At 41.7% G+C, this 27,092-nt stretch overlaps 2 protein-coding genes across 3 annotated transcripts in view; one reads left to right on the forward strand and one right to left on the reverse strand.

The window, feature by feature from the left end:
- The window catches only part of LOC138978067 (cytidine deaminase-like), a 100,026-nt gene that overhangs the window by 2,433 nt on the left and 70,501 nt on the right, over positions 1–27,092 (forward strand). The window contains exons 2-5 of one of the 2 annotated variants that reach the window (XM_070350698.1): positions 15,671–15,793; positions 16,730–16,841; positions 17,169–17,226; positions 20,998–23,040. In XM_070350698.1, the coding sequence (XP_070206799.1) occupies positions 15,671–15,793; positions 16,730–16,841; positions 17,169–17,226; positions 20,998–21,156 (452 nt within the window). In that variant the 3' untranslated portion in view covers positions 21,157–23,040. Of the gene's footprint in view, positions 1–15,670; positions 15,794–16,729; positions 16,842–17,168; positions 17,227–20,997; positions 23,041–27,092 lie in introns of those variants that run through there. The other variant, XM_070350699.1, reaches the window with a different exon arrangement.
- Positions 23,259–27,092, reverse strand: part of LOC138978063 (feeding circuit activating peptides-like) — a 46,255-nt gene continuing 42,421 nt past the window's right edge. The window contains exon 2 of the mRNA XM_070350693.1: positions 23,259–26,238. Within this exon, the coding sequence (XP_070206794.1) occupies positions 25,000–26,238 (1,239 nt within the window). The 3' untranslated portion in view covers positions 23,259–24,999. The remainder of the gene's footprint in view (positions 26,239–27,092) is intronic.

Raw genomic sequence — 27,092 nt, forward strand, 5'->3', positions numbered from 1 at the left:
AAGTTTTGTCTGTTTTCTAGGTATTGTTTGATTTATGTCGGGATTTAAGGTAAGCTACTGATTCAGCGATGACTAAATTTGTTTCTCGATGCATAAAAAGTCAGGGAGCGATTGATATTTGCCCGTAAATATCCTTCAAAGCTGAAAATGTCCGCGATCGAGCACCGGAAATGGCTGTTCGATGGGTTTTGCAAGTAGAAATGTGCTTTATTTCACCAAATCAGCTCGTATTTGGTATGGGTACGGGATTCTAGAGGACGAAGGAGTCATAAGAGGTGCAAAGAAGTGCTATTTGGGAGTAGAATAAATCTTCCGAGACAGTAGACAAGAGAAGGTCATATTTGAGAGAGGAGCGCGTAGGCCGATTGTCTTTCCGACAAGCGAATGATACAGCAGATTAATCATTCGTTTTGACCAGAAACCTAGTCTCTAGTTTTTATGAATGAGTTTTTTAATTAAAACAATCACGAGAACTCTCTCGCTTAGCCTAATGGCTGTTCGATGGGTTTCGCAAGTAGAAATGTGCTTTATTTCACCAAATCAGCTCGTATAAATTTGACATCGGTTTGGTATATATATATATTTTTTCTAATCCTACCGCGAACTGGATAGCAGACGCAGCACGACTGTTGCACCACACTTTGAAGTAATCCCACACTTTGAAGTAAATTACTTCAAAGTGTGGGGATGTGCCCCACACTTTGAAGTAAACCCATTTTTTACTTCAAAGTGTGGGGGGATCTTCCCACACGTTGAAGTAAACTCAGTTTTTACTTCAAAGTGTGGGGGGATCTTCCCACACTTTGAAGTAACTTACTTCAAAGCGTGGGACTTTTGCATTGCCTGTTTGAGCCTGATGATTTTGTCAAAAAAATGGCAGTCTTTTGGATGAGTGAACAGAAAAAGTGAGCGAGCCAAGAAACATAGTGATGTTTGTTATCAGGCTTTAAGCAATGTCCCATTGTTGAGTGTGACGAAAACTCGTGGTGACGATTTTAAAACATGTTGGGTCACGCATGGTCCAATCTTACATGGTCCAACCTTACATGGTCCAACATTACATGGTCCAACCTTACATGGTCCAATCTTACATGGTCCATATATATTATTGGACCATGTAAGATTGGACCATGTAAGATTGGACCATGTAAGATTGGACCATGTAAGGTTGGACCATGTAAGGTTGCACCATGTAAGGTTGGACCATGTAATATTGGACCATGTAAGATTGGACCATGTAAGGTTGGACCATGTAAGATTGGACCATGTAAGGTTGGACATGGTAAGGTTAGACCATGTAAGGTTGGACCATGTAAGGTTGTCCATGTAAGGTTGGACCATGCAAGGTTGGACCATGCAAGGTTGGACCATGTAAGATTGGACCATGTAAGGTTGGACCATGTAAGATTGGACCATGTAAGATTGGACCATGCAAGGTTGGACCATGCAAGGTTGGACCATGTAAGATTGGACCATGTAAGGTTGGACCATGTAAGATTGGACCATGTAAGATTGGACCATGCACGATTGGACCATGTAAGGTTGGACCATGTAAGATTGGACCATGTAAGATTGGACCATGTAAGGTTGGACCATGTAAGGTTGGACCATGTAAGGTTGGACCATGTAAGGTTGGACCATGCGTGACCCAACATGTTTTAAAATCGTCACCACGAGTTTTCGTCATACTCAACAATGGGACATTGCTTATAGGCATATGTACGCGCTCCCGTGTTTACAAAGTGTAGTTTGCCCATAATCGATGTCAAACGCACCATAAGACCATATAATGACGATATGTCACCATGCGCGGACCATAATACATGCATTACAGCTTGTTCTAGCCTCTGAAAAAGTGAGGATGTCAACAAAGCCGCGGTGTTAGCTCCCTTGCATCAACGTTACATGTGTTGCCAAATCTATAAATAGGACGATCCAGATCAAAATGAAAATTAACATATCTCAACATTGAAGGGGTCCTAGACCACAATATTTTGCAGGGAACTTAATTTAGCATGTCTCCAGCTGTTGGTAAAGCAATTAGCGTGTATAGTCATCGAGTACATATGCCTTTAAAGCCTGATAACAAACATCCCTATGTTTCTTGGCTCGCTCACTTTTTCTGTTCACTCATCCAAAAGACTTTGCCATTTTTTTTGACAAAATCATCAGGCTCAAACAGGCGATGCAAAAGTCCCACGCTTTGAAGTAAGTTACTTCAAAGTGTGGGAAGATCCCCCCACACTTTGAAGTAAAAACTGAGTTTACTTCAAAGTGTGGGAAGATCCCCCCACACTTTGAAGTAAAAAATGGGTTTACTTCAAAGTGTGGGGCACATCCCCACACTTTGAAGTAATTTACTTCAAAGTGTGGGATTACTTCAATCAATCAATCAATGAGGCTTATATCGCGCATATTCCGTGGGTACAGTTCTAGGCGCTCTGCAGTGATGCCGTGTGAGATGAAATTTTATACGGCCAGTAATTGCAGCCATTTCGGCGCATATTTACCTTTCACGGCCTATTATTCCAAGTCACACGGGTATAGGTAGACAATTATTAACTGTGCCTAAGCAATTTTTGCCAGGAAAGACCCTTTTGTCAATCGTGGGATCTTTAACGTGCACACCCAATGTAGTGTACACGGGGGGGGGGGGGGGGGGGGGGGGGGGGGAGTTCGGACACCGAAGAGAGTCTGCACACAAATTTGACTCTGAAATAAATTTCCGCCGAACCTGGGATCGAACTCACGCTGACAGCGGCCAACTGAATACAAATCCAGCGCGCTACCAACTGAGCTATATCCCCTTCAAAGTGTGGTGCAACAGTCGTGCCGCGTCTGCTATCCAGTTCGCGGTAGGATTAGAAAATATATATATATATACCAAACCGATGTCAAATACGAGCTGATTTGGTGAAATAAAGCACATTTCTACTTGCGAAACCCATCGAACAGCCATTAGGCTAAGCGAGAGAGTTCTCGTGATTGTTTTAATTAAAAAACTCATTCATAAAAACTAGAGACTAGGTTTCTGGTCAAAACGAATGATTAATCTGCTGTATCATTCGCTTGTCGGAAAGACAATCGGCCTACGCGCTCCTCTCTCAAATATGACCTTCTCTTGTCTACTGTCTCGGAAGATTTATTCTACTCCCAAATAGCACTTCTTTGCACCTCTTATGACTCCTTCGTCCTCTAGAATCCCGTACCCACACCAAATACGAGCTGATTTGGTGAAATAAAGCACATTTCTACTTGCAAAACCCATCGAACAGCCATTTCCGGTGCTCGATCGCGGACATTTTCAGCTTTGAAGGATATTTACGGGCAAATATCAATCGCTCCCTGACTTTTTATGCATCGAGAAACAAATTTAGTCATCGCTGAATCAGTAGCTTACCTTAAATCCCGACATAAATCAAACAATACCTAGAAAACAGACAAAACTTGCCTTCACACGTGTCATGAGCGGCATTCGGCTTCTGTTCGGCATTTGACCGGTTATCCCCCGTGGTGACGGGTCTCCTGCCAGCGGGGTGGACCTTTTACCAATGTACTTTCGAGCTATGGTGTATCATGGCTTCTGCCTGGGAAACTCTTGTCAAGAGTGCTTTAAAGTTTAAAATACTTTTTTTGGAAATCAATCCCCGCCCAAAGCCACTATTATCAGGTGGTTCAGACAGTTTATTATGGGGGCGAGGACGCCCCCATTCTATACGGATAGTTTCGAGGTTGACCATGGGCAGCGCCATTTTGTTGTGAAATACGTCATCAGTTTGTGTACACAGGAAGTTGTGACATCCGTCACCCTATGGGAGGGGTGACGTCAAAATTGTTCATCTGTAGAAAGTTGTGAAATCCGTCACCCTATGGGAGGGGTGACGTCAAAATTGGTCATCACAGAGTTTGTGTAACACAGGAAGTTGTGAAATACGTCACCCTATGGGAGGGGTGACGTCAAAATTGTTCAACAAAAACATGATATGTCGCTTTGTGCAGGGTCAACTGCAACAAACTCAAACCGAGCCATTCATACCTTGCTGTATTTGAGTGACTTATATACCCGACATTTTTATTTCTTATTTTTAGCACAGGTGTAGGAAAAATCATGAACCAAAATGTTATTTATTTTCTAATTTAACATTTTTTTTACAAATATGACCATGGTCTTTTAAACATACAGTGACATTAAACATTGTTATGTTAAAAAAAGAAAAAAGAAAAAAAGCTTTTGTGCACAAATCAGAAAATACATTGTACATTTTACCTACAGGCCAAACCGTGAGTGTCTGTGGCAAAGCCCGACCCAGGAAATTGCACTGATCTAAATTGTCAAGAACAGGCGCTTGCATTTGGATGTGTCCAATGATAGTAGGTTTGGTTGTGATCAATCAGAATAATGTAGGAATAAAAATGTATGACAGTTTAGTATGATGACATGTAATTCACATATGCTGAAATATGATATTATACATCATGTAATATTATTATGGCTGTTGCCATGACCATGAAACCCAACAAAGGTTTAATGTAATGTAATTCAAAATACCAAAACCGAGCACCTATTAATCTCGTCTTTGCGCGTGAAGATTGAGGCCGTCTGCCAGTAGCGGTTAGGTCATACAGTGGAACCCCTCTCTAGCGACCTTTAAAATGTTGACAAAAATCGGTCCTTGTGGAGGGGGGTCCTTACAGAGGGAGGGGGGCGGAGTCAGGGGGCCACAAAGAAAGTCAGATTTAAAAAAAAAGAAAACAGAGAAGTTTGAGTTGCTGACGACCGTTCCCTCTGAAAGCAAACTGCTTCGATTTCATGTTTGTCCTTGGTGTCCACCAGTTCTGGTGCATGTACTACCCTGGCCAAGTTTCCTCTCAAGACATCAAAGAGACCGCCCCAGTATACTCTACAGCCTCTGGGCGAACCACCTCTCATAGCTAAAACTGGGTCAATGACCCCTGGGAAGAAGGTCAGTGTCTATAAAATTTTACTCCTAGGCCTGCGGCCAGGGGGGGGGGGGAGTATACCGGTACCATTTGAGAATCAGACCAAATGAGAATTGAACCATTTGAGAACATCCTTTTTTTTCAATCACTACATCGAAGGCCTGCGGCCCGGGGTTCACATGGGTTGGTTTGTTTGTTTGTTTCAAACCCACACCCATATACACACATTTCCCATTTAAACCATTTGTCGGCCCCCTGTCGATATTTATCGACTAAGTTCCTTGTGTCTGGTGCGAAGAGCGTTCGAAGACGATGGCCGTTGTGCTGAAATGTCAACGACCGATAAAGTACGAAAAAGTCGCTGATTACGAAGGGCCCAACAAATTACATACGCTGAAATACAGGATATCATGTAGATTTCATTGGGAAGTCTCACTCGCATTCTTCACGACTGTTTTGGTTTAAACGAACGCTTTGTCCGTTTGGTGCCCCATAACCTGAGTGAAGAGCGTGAGAAGCGGGGTGGGGTGGATTGGTGCACCCACATGCTAAGAAAACTTGACAGAGGAAGGTCTTCTCGCGTTTGGAACATCGCAACAGGAGACCAAACCTGGGTATACGAATACGACCCCGAGACGAAGCAATAGTCCGGGGTGTGGGTCTTTCCAGATGAGAACCCACCTGTGAAATTCAAAAGAAACACAAATGCTTCCAAACAAATTATAGCGTGTTTCTTTGCAAAATCCGGTCACGTTGCCACCATACTGCTTGAGGACAGAAAGACGGTTACCGTGCTGACTGGTATGCCAACCGCTGTTTGCCAAAGGTCTTCCAGGCTGGTGTAAACGGCGTGCCTGAACGGGTGTCCGTGGTCTACGGCTACATCATGACAATGCTATAGCGTACGCACAGCAGCTGTAACTCTTGACTTTCTAGCCGCTGATAATGTTCAGCTTGTCACACACCCACTGTGACATTGTCCCATGTGACTGGTTGTTGCCCCCTTTCGCCAAGCGGCAGTTAAAGGGAAAGCGGTTTGGGAACGCCGAAGATGCCCGAGCATTCTCCGAGGGCATTATTTTGGACATACTCCAGTCAACGTGGTCGGGTGTCATGGACAGCTGGTTTGAGAGGATGGTGACATGTGTAAAGGCGGAGGGAGTTTCTTCGAAACACCGGAGCAGACAGAATGTTTGTAGGTATTGTTGAAAAACCAGATTGCAAAACATAACGAGTGGCCCTCGTAGATGCCAATTCCCCCGTCAGTCAACATCTCCAACAGCACCGGGGTAAAGCTGCAACCTTGACTGTTGCCAACTGCTGCGTGCTGCTGTCAATTTTTCTCAAGCTAGTTGTGAAGTTTGACACCCCTGATGGCGCTGTTGCACAGCGTTTCTATATATACGACTTGTGTCTGTCTGTGTGTCTGTCTGTGTGTCTGTCTGTGAGTTCGCGATGCACGGCCAAAGTTCTCGATGGATCTGCTTCAAATTTGGTGGGCATATTCAGGTAGACCCGGGACAGGACACAACCTGGTCGATATTTCAACACGTGCTCTCAGCGCGCAGCGCTGAACCGATTTTGGTTCCACCTCAGCTACCCGGGCCCCCATACCGACACACCAAAGCCGCTACACCACATCACAACGCCAAAGTTCTCGGTGGATCTTTTTCAAATTTGGACACCGTATTCAGCTACACCCCGGACACAATATCATCGATGAGATATTTCAACACGTGCTCTCAGCGCGCAGCGCTGAACCGATTTTGGTTTTTGTGTTCATTTCACCATTATAAGTAACTCTTCCTTATCTTCTCCAGTGTTTTGCGTTTATCTCCCTTCCTTCGTGTGGCTTCAATCCATATTCCCGTTTGTAAGTTACTATTTTTAGAATGTCACTGCGCTGTCCACAACGCTTCCCTTGCACCCGTAAGTTGTTCTTACTGTCAAAGTGAAAAGGTCGAATCAATTTATAGCCACGCGAAAAATACACTGTCACCTATCTCTATATATTTATAGATATAGATATACATATATATATATACGGCTTCTCTGTGTGTGTGTGTGTTTGTGTGTGTGTGTGTGGGCAAAAACCTGTGGAATGTAGAGTTGTGTTTGTGATGGGGTCTAGCGCTTTTTGTCTGTCTGTATGTTCTGGCATTTGAGAAGCCACAACAGATAATATAGGGCTAAGAAATAAGCTCTAAAATTCTCAAACCCGTTTGACAGGACTTCGCCTTCAAAGATGATTGTGGTGAACCGCCACGCTGTCTGTCTCTGTCTCGCGATTCACCCCGGCAAAGCCGGGTATTCCTCTAGTATGTCATGTGGGTGATCTTTTTGTCAGTGTTGGGATCGATGTCAGAGTATTTTCAAGAGATCACTAGGTCAAAGACCTTCTTGAAGTCAAAGCATTAACATTGTAGTGCAGAGCTTATCAGATGATAATGTAAGAAAGTGCTTTTTTTGAGTCACTTGAGAAAATGTGACTCTATGTAATCGGTCAGTGTTAGTCTGTCCGGCCGGCCGTCCGGCCGGCCGTCCGGCCGGCCGGCCGTAGACACCACCTTAACGTTGGACTTTTCTCGGAAACTATCAAAGCGATCGGGCTCATATTTTGTTTAGTCGTGACCTCCAATGACCTCTACACTTTAACGATGGTTTCGTTGACCTTTGACCTTTTTCAAGGTCACAGGTCAGCGTCAAAGGAAAAATTAGACATTTTATATCTTTGACAAAGTTCATCGGATGTGATTGAAACTTTGTAGGATTATTCTTTACATCAAAGTATTTACATCTGTAGCCTTTTACGAACGTTATCAGAAAAACAAGGGAGATAACTAGCCTTTTCTGTTCGGCAACACACAACTTAACGTTGGGCTTTTCTCGGAAACTATAAAAGTGACCGGGCTCAAATTTTATGTGAACGTGACTCATTGTGTTGTGAATAGCAATTTCTTCCTGTCCATCTGATGCCTCATATAATATTCAGAACTGCGAAAGTGACTCGATCGAGTGTTTGCTCTTCTTGTTTCTTCTTCTTTCAGTTTTTCTTTCGATCATTTCCACTCAATTTTGTTTGTTTGTTTGTTTGTTTGCTTAACGCCCAGCCGACAACGAATTGAAGGGCCATATCAGGGCGGTGCTGCTTTGACATATAACGTGCGCCACACACAAGACAGAAGTCGCAGCACAGGCTTCATGTCTCACCCAGTCACATTATTCTGACACCGGACCAACCAGTCCTAGCACTAACCCCATAATGCCAGACGCCAGGCGGAGCAGCCACTAGATTGCCAATTTCAGGCATGAAAATTCTCCGTATTTTCCATATTTTCCGGATTTTTGAAAAAAATAAACCGTATTTGTTTTTATTTTCCGTATTTTTCCTTTTTTTTTTTTTTTTTCCTTTTTTTTTCCCCCTAGTCATAGTTATAGTAAAATAGTTTTGGGGCCATGTTTGAATCCAATTTTAAGGCTCAGATAGCCCCAGATTGCACCAAATTGCACCCTTGAAAAAAAAAATTCCGGGGGGGCATGCCCCCGGACTCCCCTAGAAGTCTTGGCGCTTTGCGCCTGCGGAACTTGGCGCCACGCGCCTTCGAATTTTGTTTTCAGTATTTTTTTTTTCTTCAGTTTTCATGCCTGAATTTTAAAGTCTTAGGTATGACCCGGCCGGGGTTCGAACCCACGACCTCCCGATCACGGGGCGGACGCCTTACCACTAGGCCAACCGTGCCGGTATTTCCACTCAATTCCGTTGGATTAAACAAAAAGTATGCTGTTCAAAGCCAGCATAATCTTTTAATCTGTCTAAAGTTTGTCCAAAGTCTTATTACCAAAACTCTTATGAACTCGCCTTAAATGGATATTTATATAAAACTGTTCATAGAAACAGAAAAACGCTGGCCTAAACTACGCTTTGTCGTTAGTTCAATTTTTGTGTATTAACAGTTAGAGACAATAACAAACGACAGCATTAAGTGCTGTTTAGGGAATATACCAAAAAGATATGTAAAACTATCGAGCATTTTCTCTTCGCCTCATTAACCACCGCACCCACCGGGGTCCCATTCAGACCTCAAGCTGACCGCTAAACTGACAAACGACCGTTGGAAAAGATGTCATGCAACATTGCAATGCATTGTCTCTTCGCCTCATTACCCGCTCCGTTCTCTGGTGTCCCATTCAGACCACACACTGACCGCTAAACTGACAGACGACCGTTGGGCCAACCATACCTCTTTCCTAACGAGGGTCCCCGATCCCTATGGGCTGGACATACACTATGATGGCGTGTGCGGCAATACTTGTGCTACAAGTGATATTTCCAATGGTCACAGTCATGTTTGTTAGTATCACTACACATTACAAATAATTAACGCAGCTTAAATTAATATGGATGTCTTGAACAATAATAGCAAGCAAGGTTCTTAGTGTCTGAAAACTGATTTTTTTATTTAAATTATTCATGTTTACATTTAGCTAATGAATCCTGTTGGCCAACCTTCCTGTCGGCATATAACAGCAACAAAAATATCTTTTTACATTTAGTCAAGTTTTGACTAAATGTTTTAACGTAGAGGGGGGAATCGAGACGAGGGTGTGGTGTATGTGTGTGTGTGTGTGTGTGTGTGTGTGTGTGTGTGTGTGTGTGTGTGTGTGTGTGTAGAGCGATTCAGAGAAAACTACTGGACCGATCTTCATGAACCTTGACATGAGATATCCTGAGTATGGTATCTCCAGACGGTTTTTTTCATTTTTTTGATAAATGTCTTTGATCACGTCATATCCTGCTTTTCGTGAAAGTTGAGGCGGCACTGTCACGCGCGTTCTCATTTTTCAACCAAATTGGTTGAAATTTTGGTCAAGTAATCTTCAGCTTGAAGGCTTAAAAATTAAAGTTGTCATTAAAATCGATTTTTCGCAAACAGATTTAAAATTGACTGCATCGTATTCCTTCATCACATTCTGAATCTAAAAATATATACATATGTCATGTTTACTCTTAAAATGTGATCACAATTAACGAAAATAGATTACTTAATCTTACGATTAAAATTTAAGAAATCGATCCAAAAATGATGTCATCTTATTCTTTATCATTTCCTGATTCAAAAAAACATATAGATATGATAGGTTGTACTCAAAACAAGCTCAGAAAGTTAACAAGAATACAGAAAAGCGCGCTTTCCTGCTTAGCACAATACGCTACCGCGCTAATCTGGCGTGTAAATATCACTACGTTTTGCACGTGGGAGGTGAACGATTTCCTTCACGCGGGGATTGACGAAGCTGTACTGTCTTGGTGAAAAAACCCAGTGCGTTCAGTTTCTTGACTAAATGTAGTAATTTTGCCTTACGCGACTTGTTAGTAGTTTACTTTGTTTTGTTTGTTATTATTCTACGAGATAATACCCACTAATATTCTTTTGTAGAGATTATTCTTGTTGTGTTTTGTTCATTTTATGACTGTGTCTATGAATTCCTGGCCCGTGAAAGATGGTCTCAGAATTGGGCGTTTACATATAAATCATGCCATAAATAAGCTGGATGAGGTAGCAACTATTTTACTCAATTCAGGCAAATATTTTCACATTTTTGGTCTCTCTGAGTCAAGATTAAACAGTAACATCACGGATGAGGAAGTTAAGATTGAAGGATATAACTGATGTCGTACGTCGAGACCCTACATCAACACGTGAAACTGGTTTGCTAGTTTATATTCACGAGTCTTTATCATTTCATAGACTTTATCACTTAGAGCAGCATTCAGTTGAAACAATATGGCTAGACTGAATTAAAATTGCCTAAATCAGCGCCAATCTTGATAGGTTTCTGCTACAGGAATCCAGCTGAACATATTAACTGGTTCGATAATTTTGATGATATGATGGATGCTGTCAGTCTTGAATCCAGAGAAATTATACTTTTGGGGGATTTTAATCTTGATTTAGTGAAACCCAACAAATGCTGAATGGAAAAGTTATCCCTGCATAATTTACAACAGTTAGTAACGATTCCAACAAGAGTTACAGCTACCTCATCTACGCTTATAGACCATATCTATGTGTCAACTCGAGCTAACATCTGTAGTGATCATTTTCCAGTGTGACTCACGTGGTCGAAAAAAGGGGTTAGAATCCCAAAACGAAAACATAAATTTATAACATATAGGTTATTTTCAAAACTTGATCAAGATTCATACCTTTCGGAACTCAGTTGTACACATTGTTCAATGATTTATAATTATACTGACCCCGACGAAGCATTTGGTTTATGGTACAACTTTGTTTATAAAAGTATATGATAAACATGCACCATTTCAAACCTCTCGTGTGCAGCAACATCCCAAACCTAAGAGGCTTACAGGCGACATTCAACGTGCGATTGATTACCACGATTTTCTTAGACGTTCTTCTTTCTTTATTTGGTGTTTAACGTCATTTTCAACCGTTCAAGGTTATATCGCGACGGAGGGAAGGGGGTGATAGGATAGAGCCACTTGTCAATTGTTTCTTGTTCACAAAAGCACTAATCAAAAATTTGCTCCAGGGGCCTGCAACGCAGTACAATATATTACCTTACTGGGAGAATGCAAGTTTCCAGTACAAAGGACTTAACATTTCTTACATACTGCTTGACTAAAATCTTTACAAACATTGACTATATTCTATACAAGAAACACTTAACAAGGGTAAAAGGAGAAACAGAATCCGTTAGTCGCCTCTTACGACATGTTGGCCAGCATCGGGTAAATTCTTCCCCCTAACCCGCGGGGGGTAAACGTACGGGACAAGAAGAATACAGAAAACAGAGAAACAAAGTAACGTCCATGAAACGTGCTGCTCGTAGAAAGTATTACCGTGAGCTCGCTGCATCCAGTTCAAAACAAAACTCAAAAGTCATCTGGAAGGTGATCAACCAATTATCTCGTAAAGATACAGTAAAATCTTCCGTTATTGATATACCTGCTGATGATCTGAACATTCATTTTACTTCTATTGTTGACAAAATAATTACAACTGATAGATCGAAACAGAATAATCTGGACAAGTTGGATGAGACGAAAATCCGAGGTCCCTTCGTGTACACTACATTGGGGTGTGCACGTTAAATATCCCACGATTGACAAAAGGGTCTTTCCTGGCAAAATTGTATTGGCATAGATAAAAATGTCCACCAAAATACCCGTGTGACTTGGAATAATAGGTCGTGAAAAGTAAGATATGCGCCGAAATGGCTGCGATCTGCTGGCCGATGTGAATGCGTGATATATTGTGTAAAAAAATTCCATCTCACACGGCATAAATAAATCACTGCGCCTTGAATATGTGCGCGATATAAATTGCATAAATTAAGAATTAAAAAAAATTAAAAAAATAAAAATCCCTGCGCTAAGAACTGTACCCACGGAATACGCGCGATATAAGCCTCATATTGATTGATTGATTGAAACAGTTTTGTGATTCAAAAAATATTACCCATAATTTAGACATTCCTCTGCTATCTGTTAGCGAAGTCTTCCATTATCTGTTGTGCTTAAAACAAACAGGTACTCGTGGTTTGGACAATCTTGATGGGAAAATTCTGAAGTTGTCTGCCCCTTTTATTGCAGCATCCCTTACATATGTTTATAATTTGTGTTAATTACAACAAGACAAAAGAGACAAAACATAGAAAACAATCCTCATTTCATATTAATTGGTAACGACGCAATAGAGGAGGTAGGAGATCATAAAGTTTTGGGAGTAAATATCGATTATAATTTTTCTTGGGCCCATCATGTTCGGTCGTTGTGTAAAAGAATGTCGAGAAAAATATATCAGTTAAACAGAATTAAACACTTCCTAGATCAGCACTCAAGGTTATTATACTTTAACGCATATATACAAACCCTCACGGATTATTGTTCGACCATCTGGGACTCTGCCAGTGCTAATATTTTAAAACCATTGTATAGTTTACATAGGCGAGCGCTGAAACTAATTTTACTTTTGAATTTGATGGACAAGTCTTTCATCAGATAAGTGGTGTTGCCATGGGCACTAAAATGGGACCTTCTTATGCCTGCCTATTCATGGGCCACCTGGAATCCCAGATTCGTTCCACTTACACTGGACCCCAGCCTGAACTGTGCAAACGCTACATCGATGATTGCCTCGGTGCCACCTCTCTCTCGTTGTCTGACCTCACTGATTATATACATTTTGTCAGCAACTACCATCCCTCCATCAAATTCACCTTTGATATCTCTCCTTCCGCAGTCGTCTTTCTGGATCTGAACATTTCCCTGTCTGATAGCATTCTTTCCACCAGTGTTCATTACAAAGACACTGATGCTCACACCTACCTTACTTTCCATTCCTCTCACCCTCCTTCCACCATCCGGAGCATTCCATTTTCCCAGTTTCTCAGACTGGCGCCGTGCCGCATCTGTTCTGACACAGATGACTTTGAAGAGAAAGCAGCAGAAATGTCTGATTTCTTCCTTCAACGTGACTACCCATCCAGCCTCTTGAATGTGGCCTTAAATAAAGTTCGCCGTATACCGAGACAGGAAGCTCTGCAGCCATCATCCACCTCAGGCAGATCAGACAGACCTGTGGCAGTTCTGACCCACCATCCCCACAACCTACATGTTCGCCACATTCTGAAAACTAATTGGCTCATCCTTAAGTCCAGCCCCTCTGTTGGTGACACTTTCAGCCTGCCACCCTTGTTGGCCTCCCGACGGGACTGCAACCTTAGAAATTCCCTGGTTCGATCCTCTCTTCGTTCGCCAGTTCCCCTACAACCCGGCACAAACGCATGCCAGAACCCTCGTTGCCACACCTGCCCCCACATTTGCCATTCAATCACTCTGACCGGCCCCCAAAAAGATTTCAAAATTAAACGCACATTCTCTTGCACCAGCCGCAACCTCATCTATGCCATATCCTGTCTCAAATGCCCCAAAGTACTCTACATTGGTGAGACCGAAAGAACCCTCTCTACCCGCTTCACCGAACATCTGGCAGATATTCGGCATCGCCGCTGTAGGTCTGTTGCCCAACATGTCAACAGCAGTAACCACACCTCCCTAGATTCATGTGTGAAAGGTGTCTGGCAAATGCACAGCACCTCCACAGACAGAAAACAAGTAGAGTCCAATTTTATTTTATCCCTGGGCACATCCACACCTGACGGTTTGAATGCGAAAATGTGATGTACTTGTATTCCCCAAACATACTGTGGATTTACGGTACGTGTGTGTGTGTATTTGTATTTTGTGTGTGTGTTGTGTGTGTTTCTTTCTGTGTGTTTATGTGTTTGGTTTTGTGTGTGTGTGTGTGTGTTCGTGCGTGTGTGTGTGTGTGTGTGTGTGTGTGTGTGTGTGTGTGTGTGTGTGTGTGTGTGTGTGTGTGTGTGTGTGCGTGCGTGCGTGTGTTTTTCCTCTCTTTTTATTTTTTTATAATTTTTATTTTTTTATTTTTCTCCCCCTTATGAGTGTGTATTACTTTTAGTCTGTATGCCTGTGCCCTTGACATCATCCAACCACTTCTCTCCCCTTTCATTCATATCCGTTCCTAGAGTTCCTTCCCCTTTTTGCGTGTTTCCCCTCCATTTTCTTTTAAACCCTGTTCGTTCCGTGTTGCGTCTGCTTTTTGTTACATTTAGTCAAGTTTTGACAAAATGTTTTAACGTAGAGGGGGGAATCGAGACGAGGGTGTGGTGTATGTGTGTGTGTGTGTCTCTGTGTGTGTGTAGAGCGATTCAGATTAAACTACTGGACCAATCTTTATGAAATTTTACATGAGTTCCTGAGAATGATATCCCCGGACATTTTTTTCTTTTTTCCGATAAATGTCTTTGATGACGTCATATCCGGCTTTTTGTAAAAGTTGAGGCGGCACTGTCACACCCTCATTTTTTAATCAAATTGATTGAAAATTTGGCCAAGCAATCTTCGACAAAGGCCGGACTTCGGTATTGCATTTCAGCTTGGTGGCTTAAAAATTAATTAATGACTTTGGTCATTAAAAATCTGAAAATTGTAATTAAATTTTGTTTTTATAAAACGATCCAAATTTACGTTCATCTTATTCTTCATCATTTTCTGATTCCAAAAACATATAAATATGTTATATTCGGATTAAAAACAAGGTCTGAAAATTAAAAATATAAAACAGGTTTTCTGCAGTAAAACAACAGCACCGTTTTACTGCAGCATTCTTGATTTCAATTTTACTGCAGTAAAATGTTTTGATCCAGAAAAACCCGTTGCTTCGGCGAAAGATGACATTATGCAGAAATGCTGCAGAAAAGACAGTTTTTCTCCAGCATTTCTGTTTTTCTGCAGAATAACTGAATAATGCCAAAATGCTGAAGAAAAAGTGTAAACAGTTTTTCTCCAGTAAAACAACATCTCCGTTTTACTGCAGCATTCTTGATTTCAATTTTACTGCAGTAAAACTGTTTTACTGCAGAAAAAAACGTTGCTCTCGCGAAAGATGACATTATGCAGAAATGCTGCAGAAAAGAACGGTTTTTCTCCAGCATTTCTGTTTTTCTGCAGAATAACTGAATAAAGTCATCATCCGCCAAGGATAGAAATGCCAGTCAGAAGCAAAGCGTCATTCTTACAGTCCTTACAGCCGCTTTTCTGTCCGGGTCGCGTCACACGTTGCACCTATTGTCTACGTGCTCATTTGAAACTGCGTAACATTACTTTTTTTCTCACGTGCAGCGAAGGAAGAGGAGGCACTGCTATTGGAGAAATGCCAGGAGGCAAAACGTCATTCTTACAGTCCTTACAGCCACTTTCCTGTCGGGGCCGCTTTGCTGACTAAACAAGGCAAACTCTACACAGGTCAGGTTGCCTAGGTTATCAATTAAACTGCACTATACTGTATATGGTCGAGGTAATCAAACACATTAAAAGAAGAAGAAGACTCAACCAGCTGATGAGTACAGGGTGGGCCATAAAAAGTATCCACATTTAATTTGTTAATATTTTTCCTGTAAAGGGATATTTTCTTTTCTGTTTCAGATAGAATTTGAGACAAGCATCTTAGAATTCTTTTAAAGCCTGAATGGATCGCATTCCAGTACAGGAAAGGACCAAAATCGTTGAACTTTACTTTGCTACCAATTCTGTGGTTCTCGCCCAGCGCGCTTTTCGGAGAGAGTTCCCTGGCACACACTGTCCATGTGCGAGAACTGTGAAGCGCCTCGTGGATAAATTCAGGAACACTGGTAGTCTCGCAGATAACAATAAAGGACATAGTGGTCGACCATTTTCTGCTAGAAGTCCAGCTAACATTGAAGCAGTAAGGGACCGTTTGCAGGAATCCCCACGAAAATCAACAAGGCGGCTGTCACAGGAAGTCGGTATCTCGAGGACATCTGTACGAAGGATCATACACAAAGACTTGGGATTGTTTCCGTACAAGATACAAATTCTCCAACAACAAACTGATGCAAACAAAAGAGAAAGGTTAGAATTCAGTCAACGCATTTTTGAAAGAATTGAAAACAACCCAGGAGTTCTCGACCTCATTTTCTTCAGCGATGAAGCCCATTTTCATTTGAGTGGACATGTCAACAAACAAAACATGAGATTTTGGGCACCTAATCAGCCCCATGAACACATCCAGCCACCACTGCGAGACTACTGCGGGTATTCGGCTCTACTTCTTTCCGGCGAAGCCGGTACCCGGTGAAGCGGGTAATCATCTAGTAATAAATATGGCGTGTATTGAGAATGATTTTAAGTTTCTGAACGAATTTGTCTTACATACTGCAGGCTGCAATGTGGAGAATGCTGCCTCTCCGGCGTGTGCGTGTGCGGAGAGAATTACCATTGTGAAGGCCGTTTCCGAAGGTCACAAGGAGTTCAAGGCAATTGCCATTTCAAGGTAGATGAAAAAAGTTAAAAAACGAAGGTAGATGAAGATAATCTCTTCTTCTTCCGATTATCTTTTTCTCTCCTTTTCTCTCTGTGTATGGTTAGAAAATATTCCTAATTGAAAATGCAATATATACCATTACCCCATGGCTTAATAATTGTGTATCCGGCTTTAATTTGTTATTCAATAGACGTGTGTGTGTGTGTGTGTGTGTGTGTGTGTGTGTGTGTGTGTGTGTGTGTGTGTGTGTTTGTGTGTGTGTGTGTGTGTGTGTGTGTGGTTGTGGTAGTTGTTGAAGTTATTGTGTAAAGAATGTTTTCCTTTTGTTTTCCTCAGCAACCTGTCGGATTCCTTTATATCACCGTGTGGCGGGTGTAGGCAGGTGATGGCTGAAGTAAGTTTCCGTGTGGTGTTTAGGTCACAAGAACGTATACATTAACAAACACACATGCAAACATACACGCGTACGCACGCATACGCACCAAAACGTGTGCACACCATAACCCAGGGTTCTGTCTATCTGTCTCTGTCTCTTTCTCTGTCTGTCTGTCTCTTTCTCTGTCTGTCTGTCTGTCTGTCTGTCTGTCTGTCTGTCTGTCTGTCTGTCTGTCTCTCTCTCTCTCTCCTAGTCTCTCTCTCTCTCCTAGTCTCTCTCTCTCTCTCTCTCTCTCTCCGAGTCTGTCTCTCTCTCTCTCTCTCTCTCTCTCTCTCTCTCTCTCTCTCTCTCTCTCTCTCTCTCACTTCTTTTAGTGTTAATGATGATTGTGAACTCTTTGCTGATGGTACGACCATACACACTTCTGATAAAAAATTAGACACAGTTGATTCATCATTGCAGAACAGTGTAGATGATCTTATACATTGGACGGAGTATAACCACATGAGTCTTCACCCCCAAAAGACCAAATACATGTTAATTACAACAAGGCAAAAAAGACAAAACATCAAGAATAACCCTCATTGCTTATTATTTGGCAACGACGCAATAGTGGAAGTAGGAGATCACACAGTTTTGGGAGTAAATATCGATAATAATTTATCTTGGGCCCATCATGTTTGGTCGTTGTGTAAAACCATGTCGAGGAAAATATATCTGTTGAACCAAATAAAACACTTTCTTGATCCGCACTCAAGGTTATTATTTGTTAATGCATACATACAAACCATCACGGATTATTGTTCGACCATCTGGGACTCTGCCAGTGCAAATATTTTAAAACCACTGTATAGTCTACACAGGCGAGCTGCACTGAAATCAATTCTATTAAAACAATCCAGTCTCGTTTTCGACGATTATAAGAAACTTAAGATTTTGCCCTTAAAAGAAAGATATAAATCAAAAGAAGGCGTGCTCCTTCACAAAATCCTTTCCGGCCATGCACCACGTGCTTTCATTACAAAATTTAAAGCGAAACCAAACCGAAAATGCAATGTTCCCATTCCACGGATAGATCTCTTTAAATCAAATTTAGCTTATTCTGGCAGCGTTTTGTGGAATTCTCTCCCGGAATCAGTTCGAGTCCCAACGAGTCTCAATACTTTAAAAAAAACACCTCTCATTACATTTAATGTCAAATTACGAAAAGTCACAGTGATGGAAGACTTCGTTCTGATTATTGTCATATTGAGCATATCTGTCCATATAGCATCATTGTTTCATTAAACATGTTCTGGTAATTCCCAATTTTGATCATAAAATAAGAATGTGTGTATAGCCTGCAACGTGTTTATAGTCCTGTGAATAGTTTTTCTGTCTTTTTATTTTTTTATTTCTTTACTTTTATGTTTATCCTTTGTAATTGTTTTACGTTTATATATATATGTATATATAGGTTACACACTCCGAGTTCTGATTATCTTGCATATTTTCCCGAGGGTCGATTTTCAGGTATTACCGAGCCTTTGGCGAGGTAATACATGAAAATCGACCCGAGGGAAAATATGCAAGATATTCAGGACGAGGTGTGTAAGCTATGCATATGTATCCCATTACTCCGACGTTTTCATTAAAAACACTTACTTTTTCCACTAAAACCTGCCCGTGCCTGTTTTCAGCTTGCCAAAAGCCTCCGCAGTCGAAATTCATGTCAATGAATTCATGCGCAAAGCTAGTTCTCATTTGTCAGCATAATGGACGGCGTCATTCGACTTGTATGTGGACATTTAGTCATTCATATTGCTTATAAAAAGGTCTGCTGTCTGCTTTTACATTTTGAAAGTCATTTTAAAATATCCCTGTGCATATTTGACATCGGCTTTCGTTATATTCAATTCGGCATACCGGGTTTATATTTTTACCAGAATTGCGCACGATAATGGCAGCGCAACAAATTCAGTTCGGGCCGTGCTGGTTTGATCGTTGACCCAAGTCAGTTCGCATGCAGTGTTACTGTTTGTCAGTCGGGGATAGAAATGCTGGCTGTCATCGCGCTGTTCTGTTTCGGTTTTCACACGTGGATCACTTACATATTCAGTCGTCGGGTTTAGGTGAGCCAAAGCTTCAATACTTCGCCTGTTGTAGACGTTTAAGCAATAAAGCTTGGAAGTTGTATGTCGGCACTGAGAGTCGGTCGCGGTACATCGCTTTCTACTTTGTCCCGGTCTTGAGTTTGAACACCTAAGGTTGGCTACATCTAACACCTCACATCGTCTTGTCTTCCCCATATATCTTAACTGTATCTCCAACTTCTTTTCGTCTTCTTCTTTTCGTTTTGATGCCACTCCCTCATTTGCTGAACCCCGCAGTTTACTCGACTCGGATTCACACAAGCCCGTATAGCAGACGACAGTTCGAACAGCCTTGAACAGAACGGTTGCAAGCAGATTCAGCTATCAATGGAAGCAATACACTTAAAGCCAAAGCAAATAACCAAATGAGAAAACCTAACGTTTGATTTGACTTCATGGTGACTCTTCTGATAATTATTTTGGCGTTGGAATGGATCTCAACGGGTTCCCAGCTACGACAACTTTTTGAGAGTTATGCACCGCAGGCATGCCTTCGACAATCGATGTCAGTTTCAGATTGAGTTTTCAAACTACCAGGTGACTGGGTTGTGTTTTGATTGCTCTCTCTCTCTCTCTCTCTCTCTCTCTCTCTCTCTCTCTCTCTCTCTCTCTCTCTCTCTCTCTCTCTCTCTCTCTCTCTCTCTCTCTCTCTCTCTCTCACGGTTCTGTGTAGATGGCTGTCTGTGTAAAAATTAGGGAGTATCGTCCCTTGATCCCACTCGCGATACTCGTTGAAAATGCCTTTGACCATGCAGTCGCTTCAGCCAGCGAAATATCTCGACTCCGCTCTTTAAATCCATGCAGAATGTGCGTATCGTATGAAGTATTCTTTATTTTCTCAATATTGACACATGTAGGCCTGTACCTATACGTGATATTGACTTTGACACCATAAAATATTTCAGTCGTATGTTGAAAAAAGTAGTCCATCTGTAAACTCTGAATATGCAGATGACCTCTATAAATTATTCAATTGTACTCTGAAATCAAAGACAATGACAGTTGAGATCGAATCTCGGTTGTGATGGATAATTCATATGGTTGCGATGGATAATTCAGAATAATCACCTCCTCAGCTAACAGAGACAAAGAGGCAGGTCATGGGATAAATAAGATTAGAGTAGTCCCTCTCTGGGCGAGGGCTGGTTGAAAAGAAGCTCGTTTATATTGCTTATGCCACAACCCTCGTAAAATAAAATTTGATTTGATTTGATTTGATTTGATTTGATTTGACTCTCTCTCTCTCTCGCTCTCTCTCTCTCTCTCGTTATCTCTCTCTCTCTCTCTCTCTCTCTCTCTCTCTCTCTCTCTCTCTCTCTGACTCTCTCTCAATCTCTCTCTACCCCTCTCCCTCTCTCTCTCTCTCTCTCTCGCTCTCTCTCTGTGACTCTCTCTCTCTCTCTCTCTCTCTCTCTCTCTCTCTCTCTCTCTCTCTCTCTCTCTCTCTCTCTCTCTCTCTCTCTCTCTCTCTCTCTCTCTCTCTGAGGGATTTTTATTTCAAATAAGACGTAATTAGCCTTTCGTGATTGTCATAAGTGGTAAGCGCAAATCAAAAGAATGGTCTGTTGGAATAATATATATGGTTTGACTGACTGTCGTACTGACTGATGTATACGTACTGATTGATTAATTGGTTTATTGGTTGATTGGTTTTCAGTTTAGCCTGGACATGACAGTGTACATGACCAAAGCAGACGGCTCATTTCTAACGAGAACAGTGGACGAGTTGCTTCCCTTCGCTTTCACTCCCGTTCGAATGAAAGAGAATCGTTTGGATGATGCTAGTACTTGTCCTAATCCTGGTAGAGACAGCTAAAGAAGTTGACGTGTTTTATTCCTCTTTTCCAAATGATCTCAACGGACTTGAAAATGGACATTCTGCATGATTTCTAATTGAAAGCCATTCTACACAGCTGAAATAGTTGTTTCTTTGAGCATTTAGCTCTATGTTTGTGTGTCTGAAGGCATTGTCGGTACAGTCAATACACTCAACCTGTAAAATAATGTCAAATGGTTGAAATGCTATCATACAACTTATGAATCAATGTCAAAAAGGAAAGTAACGTTTTTTTTTGGGTTTTTTTAGTGTTTTTTTTAAACATGGTTTTATTTCTTTTTGGTACATATATGACATGAAAACAACATCAGACATCAACATCAAATACCATCAGACATACAAGAATATTGCTATAGTACCCAATATTGACGGACTGTGTGATGATATCTTCTGCTATGGTCTGTTGAGACAGTGATATCAAAATCGAGACCGGAGGTCGAGATTTTGATATCACTGTCGAATATTTATTTTTGCGAGAGTCTCACTGTGCCTTGTGTTCCTATTGTCAAACAGTAGTCAGCTGGAAGAAGAAAATGTATGTATTAGTGCTTTTAGCTGAGATTGTTCTTTTTATCTTTCTTCACTTTTGATTGACTAAATCTGTTTTTGCGAGAGTCTCACTGTGCCTTGTGTTCTTATTGTCAAACAGTAGTCAGCTGAATGAAACGTTGTGTATTAGTGTGCATGTAGTGGTTTTTTTGCTGTTTTTGTCTTTTTTTAATTTTTATCGGATCAGTATTTTAATCATGTTGTTGAATACATATTGCATTTTTACTCTCCATTTTTTTGTTTTATGTAGAGGTTACATGCCGAGTCTCAGTGATTATCAAAAATAATGGTCGAAGTTAGCGGATCATGAAAAATGCGAGCTTTAGCGAGCTTTTTCATGACCGCGAACTGAGACCATTATTTTTGATAATCACTGAGACGAGGTGTGTAACCTCTTTATTCCTCCTTTCTTCAGTTATTCAAAGAAAAGAGGAGTTTTTTTGCGAAAGTTTGATCGAATCCTATTCACTCAACCAGTCAACCTGCGCAGGCGATCGATTAATGCGCGGTTGTATAGTTCCGTGCAAATCATTCCATTCTGTTAACACTTCTTGTCAGTTTTCCTATTTTGGACTAAAATCAAGTACACAGATATGCTGTTATTCTGCTGTGGCGGCAAAGGCAGATATTGTGTGTTCTGTATATGTTTTGGTATCGGCTAGGATAATGTTCTTTCGTCAAATGGGACTAGCAGACGAACTTTTGCACCCGTGTTCCAACGTTAAAAACTGTATGAAGTTAAGTTTTTTGGGGAAAATAGTGTATGCAACCGCTTTATGTTGTTTAAATTGATGAGATGTGTGCATTTGGTTGCGTGTGATCTGTTTATTAAATGAAATATTGTTGAAAACTGACCGTCGGATTGCAGTCTGTTGTCGAAGAAACTGAGTGAAAAGAAGGGGAACTACTCTTGTCGCTAGACAAAGTATGAGTTACTTGCCTTGGGAAATTGCTTGTGATGAACGTCTGATCTAGATTCAGAAAACAACCGAACTCATGGATTTTATATGAAGATTCATGTGTTCAGGCCTGTAGTTGTTAATTTAAATGCGGTATGTTTGTATTGTTTGCTCCAGAGATGTATACTTCGTACGTTAGAGCGTTCGGAACTTTTCAGTCGCAAAAAGTAGTACCGAAACGGAACAACTTCTCAACCCATTGCACTATCGAGGATTCAGGCTGTGGCTGTGTCGTTATTTGTTTGGTTGCTGGGTCATTATCGAAAAATAACTACCCCTACAAGTTTACAGAGGTAAAGAAGCAGAGGGGGGAATAAACTTAAATAAAAGTCAGTGAAAATGACTGTGATCATAAGCATACGCGTGTGAGAGTGCATGTGAGTGTGAAATTTGGAGAGAGGGATACAGAGACAGAGCGTGCCTGTCTGTGTGCGTTTGTTCTAGTGACTACACACACACACACACACACACACACACACACACACACACACACACACACACACACACACACACACACACACACACACACACACACACTTTAAAAACAACATCTACAACAACACAACGACGCAATTCTTTGTAAGCAAATATGAAGCAGTTTTATTGAAAAAGACTGTTGCTCTGTTCAGATTTTAACCCGGATGCATCGGCCGTGATTGGTATCACAGAGAAGACAAACAGATGTTATTCTATATTGTGAGCACCAAGTCCGCGCAATAACGAACATTTCAACAAATTCCGAGCAGCACACTCATTTAATTATTTTTGCACACAACTGTTGACAGAAAAAACTTGAAGCTATGATAATTTCTTCGGCTCTTATAAGCACACCTAGATTATTATTTTACGTTTAAATCTCTCTGATCTGATCATAAGACGACTTTCCTACTCCTGTTTTTTCTTCAAAAACATCAGGAAATATACGCCTGACTCTATTAACATTTTTAGGGGGGGGGGGGGGGGGGGCATTTGAAGTTCTGGCAGATTAGATGATAACAGAAGAAAGAAAAGGGAATACAAAATAGAATGGAACGGACAGAATACATTATAAGATTACTTTGCTAGTGTGTATGCTATGGCACATAATACAGAGAATGGGGGGGGGGGGGGGGGATAGATTTTCTTTACATTTGTTAGTAAGGACGCTCTAACGAGAGAAGCCCAAACATAGATACAATCTTAAGACGTTGAATGTCTTGACGAAATCGGACAGCAAAAGGCTCGCTATGGACACTTTAATGCGGTGCCAAACAAAGACAGAAATCAGATACAACAGCATGTTTGCAACACCTTGACGATCTTAATTGTATGCTTTTATCGTCATGAGAGCGAACAACGATCAAATATATCCTGACACGTTCGTAGTGGTTATGTCTCTATTGACCTGTTCCCCAAGAGAACATGGACAGAAACGTCATTTTATCAATTGCTAAAACTTTGATCTATTTGGAACAAGAAATGTTATAGAATGTTGTGTTTTAATATAATATAGTGTATGCTATTTTTTATGCTTTAACAAACTACCCTAGAACATCAGGGGACGTTGGGTATTTTGCTTTAATGCAAGAAGATTACAAAAAAGACCTAACAAAAAAAAACAAAAACTCAACGGTTTTGAAAAAACCCACAAAAACACAGCTGATACCCGAACGACTAACAGACAGGAGGATATGGCTTTGGGCATGAACAGTTACAAAGCGTTGATTGAAAACTTCGTACACAATCTGAATGTAAATAGCTAGTAATTCCTTCCTTTACTTCCAGTCATCATCTTTGGTCACCTCAAGACAAAGACGTCAGACAATACTTTTTCAAATTGAGGATAACCTGAACAAACGTATACAATCCGTTGTTTTCGCATGACGACCATTTTCCTACCCACGCTAATTTTGCCAGCCGTGAACTGTGCGGGTATCAGGCGGTGGAAAACCACGGGTTCGTGTCACAGATTCAGGATTTTCTGACGCTTTTCGAAGCAGCCTACAGTCCGCGTAACAGAGTCGGATCACTCCTCAAGGTAGGAGACAACTTCTGCTTAAAATCTGGATTCAAATATAAACCTGCACTTTTGGTCTAAGAAAATATATATAACAGCGTGAGAACGATTCTTGCAAGGGCAGGAACATGTATTTGAAGTGTAGGCTGAAGTTCAGGTTTGTAAACCTCCACTCCCCCTTGCTCTTAGTTTTGACTTCATTTCTTCCGGGTGTTTTGTTCGGCTGTAGAGGCCTGACTGATCTTATTTTTCAGGCGTGTGCCACGATTCTGATGAAATCCAACGTCTGTGCTTCAGTTTGCATTTGCCGGTCAACATTTACGGTTCAGATGTCTCCGGCGAGCGCTTCTTGTAACCGTGAACGTTGAAGCCACCAAGGTTGTCGAAGCCCCGTTTCCATCCATGTACGTTAGTTCCGCCCAGGTTGTCAAACCCACGCTTGTACCCGTGAACGTTGTACCCTCCGAGGTTGTCGAAGCCTCGCTTAAATCCGTGCACGTTGAAACCCCCTAGGTTGTCAAACCCGCGCTTAGAATCTGCTTGGTCATCTTTCTCGTCGACACTTTTTTCCTCGTTACGTTTGTAGCCGTGAACGTTGTAGCCTCCTAGGTTATCGAAACCTCGTTTGAAGCCATGAACGTTGAAACCACCTAGGTCGTCAAAGCCTCGTTTGAAGCCATGTACATTTGAGCCTCCTAGATTGTCGAAGCCTCTCTTGAAGCCGTGAACGTTGAAACCACCTAGGTCGTCGAAGCCTCGTTTGAAGCCATGTACATTTGAGCCTCCTAGATTGTCGAAGCCTCTCTTGAAGCCGTGAACGTTGAAACCACCTAGGTCGTCGAAGCCTCGTTTGAAGCCATGTACATTTGAGCCTCCTAGATTGTCGAAGCCTCGTTTGAAGCCATGGACGTTGAACCCACCTAGGTCGTCAAAGCCTCGTTTGAAGCCATGTACATTTGAGCCTCCTAGATTGTCGAAGCCTCTCTTGAAGCCGTGGACATTGAAGCCTCCAAGGTCGTCGAAGCCTCTCTTGAAGCCATGGACGTTGTAGCCTCCAAGATCGTCGAAGCCTCTCTTGTACCCATGTACGTTGTAGCCTCCAAGATCGTCGAAGCCTCGTTTGAAACCATGTACATTTGAGCCTCCTAGAGTGTCGAAGCCCCTCTTGAAGCCGTGGACATTGAACCCTCCCAGGTCGTCAAAGCCTCTCTTGAAACCGTGTACGTTCGTGCCACCAAGATTGTCGAAGCCTCGCTTAAACCCGTGTACGTTAAAGCCTCCTAGGTCGTCGAAGCCTCGCTTATATCCATGCACGTTCAAACCCCCAAGATTGTCAAAGCCGCGTTTCTCTTCGCTATCTTTGTCGTCGCCCTGGGCGTCGCTGCGTTTGTAGCCGTGAACTTGGAATCCGCCGAGGGTGTCCAGGTAACGTTTGGCTATCTGCTTGGAGTCTGCCGCGTGACCGTCATCCTTTGCGCCGTCCAGTGCTGCTGGTGACGTCAGCTCCGTCAGAAGCCTGGCTACATCACCGTTTGATACGTCTCGCTCCCCACGAACCTGAAAGTAGATAGAGAAAGAAACTGTGAGGTGGGGGCCATCAGAGATGAAGGTTCAGACAATTAAAAAAAAATATATATATATATATGAAAAACACAGATTTTATTATGTGTTGATCGTCTGGAAGAGAGATGTCAGCGATTTAAACTTGTTTCGGGGACAACATTGTGAGGGTGCTAAATGAATACCCCGCCCCCAACCCTCCCCTCCCCCACCCCACTCCCTACCCCACCCCCACCCCTTACCAACCTCTATCTTCCCCAATATTGCCTATATGCCATTTACACGCAGGAGGAACGGTTGGATCGATCCTCACGGGATATTCGTAAAACGTGTGGTAAATCACATACAATCTAAACATGTTAACATCAGTATGTCAGTCCCATGCTTACAAATGATAATAGATTGCAATCAGCGTTCCACTGAAAGTATCACTTCAGAACACAATACAGCTGGGGTTCATTATGGGCAATTAAGGGCAGTCGCACTGACGTCCAGACGATAATGTGGCCGTAATTTTACCAGCAGCACTACTTGCTCCCGAAGACGACCGGCAAATAATTGTAACCTCACACACATAAAATTAAAAAAAATCGTTTAATGATAACCAGAAACAGATAGACCGCAAACGTTCCAAAATCTAGCATAAAGAAACCCACATGAACGGTCATTTATTTGAACGTTTAATTTTTGACAAAACAAGACAATCACTTGAGGATAGCGCCAAGCAAAAATAAAACTCTAATAGGTCGATGCTTCCTACGTTTTACCCCTGCCCCGTTATTACTGACCGCAAAAAATAAATGTCAACTTTGTCAACAAAAGACCATTCATAACCGAAGATCGTATCAGCC

This window comes from Littorina saxatilis, linkage group LG10, assembly GCF_037325665.1.
Source record: "Littorina saxatilis isolate snail1 linkage group LG10, US_GU_Lsax_2.0, whole genome shotgun sequence".
Taxonomy (NCBI): domain Eukaryota; kingdom Metazoa; phylum Mollusca; class Gastropoda; order Littorinimorpha; family Littorinidae; genus Littorina; species Littorina saxatilis.